The 4,545-nt window shown below is 49.2% G+C and overlaps 1 protein-coding gene across 1 annotated transcript; it reads left to right on the forward strand.

Moving 5' to 3' along the window:
* Positions 1-811: 811 nt before the first annotated feature.
* On the forward strand, positions 812-2,261 carry LOC121694519 (ras association domain-containing protein 10-like). The gene has a single exon (XM_042074705.1). It carries the CDS (start codon positions 836-838, stop codon positions 2,198-2,200), a length of 1,365 nt encoding a protein of 454 aa, XP_041930639.1. The 5' UTR covers positions 812-835; the 3' UTR covers positions 2,201-2,261.
* The last annotated feature ends 2,284 nt before the right edge of the window (positions 2,262-4,545 follow it).

The raw sequence follows: 4,545 nt of genomic DNA on the forward strand, positions 1-4,545 counted from the left end.
AACCTCTGTTACTCAGTGTCAGTAAGTGATAAAATCATACTTACACTTTTACACTATGTGTTTAATGACCACACACACACACACTCACACACACACACCTCTACCATTTAACTGTGTGTTCAATGACCACACACACACACACCTCTACCATTTAACTGTGTGCTCAATGACCACACACACACCTCTACCATGTAACTGCTCAAAACAGAAGGCAGCAGGGTTTAATAAGAACGAAGAGAAGTCCTTCTACAACCACATGCAGGGCTTTAACTGCGTATCAGACACACACTTGTACACACATACACACACTTTAAGAGCTAAGCCTACCAGGCAATTCATAGAAAATGGCTGGATATGTCAAATAAATGGCAGGGTATTACAGGAGTACCATCCTGTCTCTCCAGTGTCCTAGTACCACAGCCCATCCGTTATATTTGTCCTATTGCAGTATATCATTGCGTTGCAACAAGTGTCAAGCTGTGGGATAACGCCCGTACCAGCCCGCAGAGTGTTGGCTCGTGACTGAAGTGGGCGGTGTTTGAGGGAGCGTCTCTACTTGGCTCGGGCCGTCACGTGACACCAGAGTAGCTCGCGGGATGAGCGTTGCCTCAGAGACGCTCTGCGAGCGTTTGTGTGGAGCGGTACGGTGAGAACTGCCCCAAGTAGCTTGAGTGCATGACACACGTTGGGTCAGTAACAGGTTGACCAACAATGATTTGTAAATATTTAAATTCGTCCTGGACGTCCTGATACTTGAGAACTGTATACAGCATTTTCAGTCGCGCTTGTTTTGTTGCAGTGGGAGAGAGACGCTGCGCCTTGAGTGCGCGCTATAATGGAGGCGGAGGAGGGTCACATTTCAGTGTGGGTTTGCCGGGAGGAAAAACTTATCTCTGGCTTGTCCAAGCGGACCACCTGCGCAGACGTGGTACGCGTTCTCCTGGAGGAGCAGAGCGTGCAGCCGTGTTCGGCCGTTTCCGTGCTGGCGGGCTCTCCCGAGTCCTACTGCATCGTGGAGAAGTGGCGGGGCTTTGAGCGCATCCTTCCGAACAAGACCAAGATTCTGCGCCTCTGGGGCGCGTGGGGCGACGAACAGGAAAACGTGAGGTTCGTGCTAGTGAAGCAGGATGCGTCTCTGCCCAACAATGGCCCGCGCAGCGCTGAGGCGCGTGTGGTGGCCAGCAAGGAGAGCCCGTGCGTATACCAGGGCACCGCGTGGGTTACCGTGGCTCAGTCGCAGGAGAAGCAGCGACGGATCGTGCGCAAAGCATTCCGCAAGCTGGAGAAAATAAACAAGAAACGCACGCAGGCGTTAAGCAAAGACAAGCCCGCCGTTGAAAAGATGGAGACGCTCGTGCACCTGATCGTCTCGCAGGACCACACCATCCGCCAGCAGATCCGACGCATTCACGAGCTGGACTTGGAGATCGACCAGTGCGAGGCCAAAGTTCACTTCGACCGGGTCAAAACGCTCGGCACCAACTACGTACAGGACACCTATCTGTTCGAGAAGAGCCTGGGGACGCACGCGAGCGCCAAGGAGCAGCTGTCCCCGGAGGTGTGCACGCAGTTGGAGGAATATTCGCGGAGGTGCGAGGAGGTGCTGAAACTACAAGAGGAGCTGTCTCAGCACGAGACGCTCCTGGACAGCATCACGGCGGAGATCACGGACGAGCTGAATCAACGCTGGATGGAGCGCAGGAAGGAGCAGGTCTCGTGCGCGGACCCAGAGGCAGGGACAGAGGACCCACCGGGAGTGTCTCAGCTCGCGCTGGGCACGGAGGAGGGCACGGCAGAGAGCTCGCTGCTTTTGGAGGAGGAGAGGATCAAAACGCAGCTGGACACGAGCTTATACATCGGGCTCCGGCTGAATACGGATTTAGAGACGATTAGGGGCGATTTTGACCTCACCCGAGAGCTGTGGGCGGCAAAGGAGAGGGAGTTGAAAGATTTAATGGACAGAGTCGGCGCGCTGGACTTATGCGCCGGGGACGAACTATCCGTGGAGGTGAAAGTGCGCGACCCCTCGGTACATGTGCCAGACACGACGTGTTCCGTTAAGACACAGAACGCATGGGTCGAACAGGCGAGAGGACTCTCAAAAACGTGTAACATAATTGACGACGATTCGGACACAGGTCTGAGCTCATTACACAGCCAGGATTCTGACAACCCGCCTGTGTGTGAGTCGCTCGTGTAATATAGACACTGACCCGCGAGTCCCGGGGCTTCATTGGTATGTTACTGCCATCAGCGCAAGCATGCTGACGTTTCCACAAACAGTAAAAGTCACGAGTGCGTGTGCCCTTTAACGACACGGTGTAAGGCACCGGAGACAATGGCTCTTAAAATGCGCTTACTTTTCTCTCCGAGCTACTTTACGCTGGAGGACTAAAGGGGGGTGTGGGGTTCTGCGCGCAGGCGCAGCTGAGGGTGAAGTATGCTGTAGCAGGTCAGCTGCGCTGTGGAGTTCAATAAAACTGTTTTAAAATAGACAGACAACAGTGTGCCTCAACTCCTGCTGTGTGTAGCCATCTTCAAAGACATGGGAAGGGATGTGACAGAATGTGTCTATGGGTGTGTGTGTGTGTGTGTATGTGTGTGTGTGTGTGTGTGTGTGTGTGTGTGTGTGTGTATGGGTGTGTGTGTGTGTGTGTGTGTGTGTGTGTGTATGTGTGTATGGGTGTGTGTGTGTGTGTGTGTGTGTGTGAGAGAGAGAGAGAGAGAGAGAGAGTACTGTTTGTAACATGATCTTGACATATCTTTCATATCTTTCTCTTAGAGCTGTCTGACACACGGATGTGCACACACACCAGCACTCTCTGCAACAGCTGTGTGAACCTCTCACCTTTGGGCTGTAGTTTAGTCAGTAAGTAGGCTCAGTGGAGGAAGTTCCTCACCCCCACCCTACCCCACCTCTCTCTCTCTCTATCTCTTTCTGTACCTCTCTCTCTCTCTCTCTCTTTCTCTTTCACGTATAATGTGGGTAATGAGAGAGAATATTTTTTTAATTACATACTATGTTTTCCGTCTTGTGTTGCTTGTTCAAAATGGCCCTTTTCCAAATTGTCAGGCTCAAGTCATTTTCATTGTCTCTTTCGTGACTGGGACAATGTTGTGTGTTGGCCTTCTGAGCCTCAGCATTTCATTACACATCCCACCAGAACTGCATACTTTGGATTTCTTTTTAAATGATTTTATTTTTCCAGTTCATTTGAGGAGTTATTCAATTTCACTCATTCTCATCTGTGAAATTATTCAGCCAGTTGGAGAGGTCCCTCTCTCTTTCTCAAACACACACACACACACATAAGGCTTTCTACGTTCTCTCTCTCTCACACACACACACACACACACATAAGGCTTTCTATGTTCTCTCTCTCTCTCTCTCTCTCTCTCTCACACACACACACACACACACACACACACACACACACACACACACACATAAGGCTTTCTATGTTCTCTCTTTCTCTCTCATACACACACACACACACATAAGGTTTTCTACGTTCTCCCTCTCTCACACACACACATATAAGGCTTTCTAGGTTCTCTCTCTCTCTCACACACACACACAGACACACACACACACAAGGCTTTCTATGTTCTCTCTTTCTCTCTCACACACACACACACACATAAGATTTTCTATGTTCTCTATCTCTCACACACACACACACACACACACACACAAAAAGCTTTCTACGTTCTCTCTCTCTCACACACACACACACACACATTACCCAGTTTTACATGCTGCTTGTGTAATTGTGTGTTTGTGCTCGAGGTGGATACCTCTGGGTATTTGCATGTTCAGGCATGTGTGTGTGTGTTTGTGTGTGTGTGTGTGTGTGTGAGAGAGAGAGTGCATGCTTGTGTGTTTTGTGAGTGTGAGAGAGAGTGTGTGTGTGTGTATGTGTGCATGCGTGTGTGTTTGTGTGTGAGAGAGAGATAGAGTGTGTGTGTGTGTGTGCATGCGTGCTTGTGTGTGAGGGCTAGTTCCTCCGTATAAATCAGCTGTCTCAAAACACAGCTTAGAAGCTCATACACACATACACAAACACACCACACATAGAAACTAATAAGCAAACACACACACACCAAACACATACTCACACACAACTTCACTCAGGGTTAGTCTAAGCTAAAGGTTAATCTTACAGTCAACAGTTAAACCCAGGGTTAGGCTAAGCTTAAGGTCGGAGGTTAAGCTTAGGGTGAGAGTTTAGGGGTGAAGCTTAGGGTCATCTTGTATGGAGTTAAACATTCCTTGAATTTCCCCTAGGGATCAATAAAGTATCTATCTATCTATCTATCTATCTATCTATACAGTTTACTCACATTCTACGGTGTTCTATGGTGTTCTACGGTAGCTAATCTACACACTGTCTTATATGGAGAGCTAAACTAACACACAGTCTTATATGAAGAGCTACACTAACACGCAGTCTTATATGGAGTTAGCTAAACTAACACACACTCCTGTGTGGAACTAAGCTAGAACAGGCTCTTATTGGCATCGCTTGCAGACATGTTCACACT

Source organism: Alosa sapidissima, chromosome 20 (genome assembly GCF_018492685.1).
Source record: "Alosa sapidissima isolate fAloSap1 chromosome 20, fAloSap1.pri, whole genome shotgun sequence".
In the NCBI taxonomy this organism is placed as follows: Eukaryota; Metazoa; Chordata; class Actinopteri; order Clupeiformes; family Clupeidae; genus Alosa; species Alosa sapidissima.

What these genes read in the sequence shown, in the direction of transcription:
- LOC121694519 (XM_042074705.1), top strand. Translation starts at nt 836, where the DNA reads ATGGAGGCGGAGGAGGGTCACATTTCAGTGTGGGTTTGCCGGGAGGAA.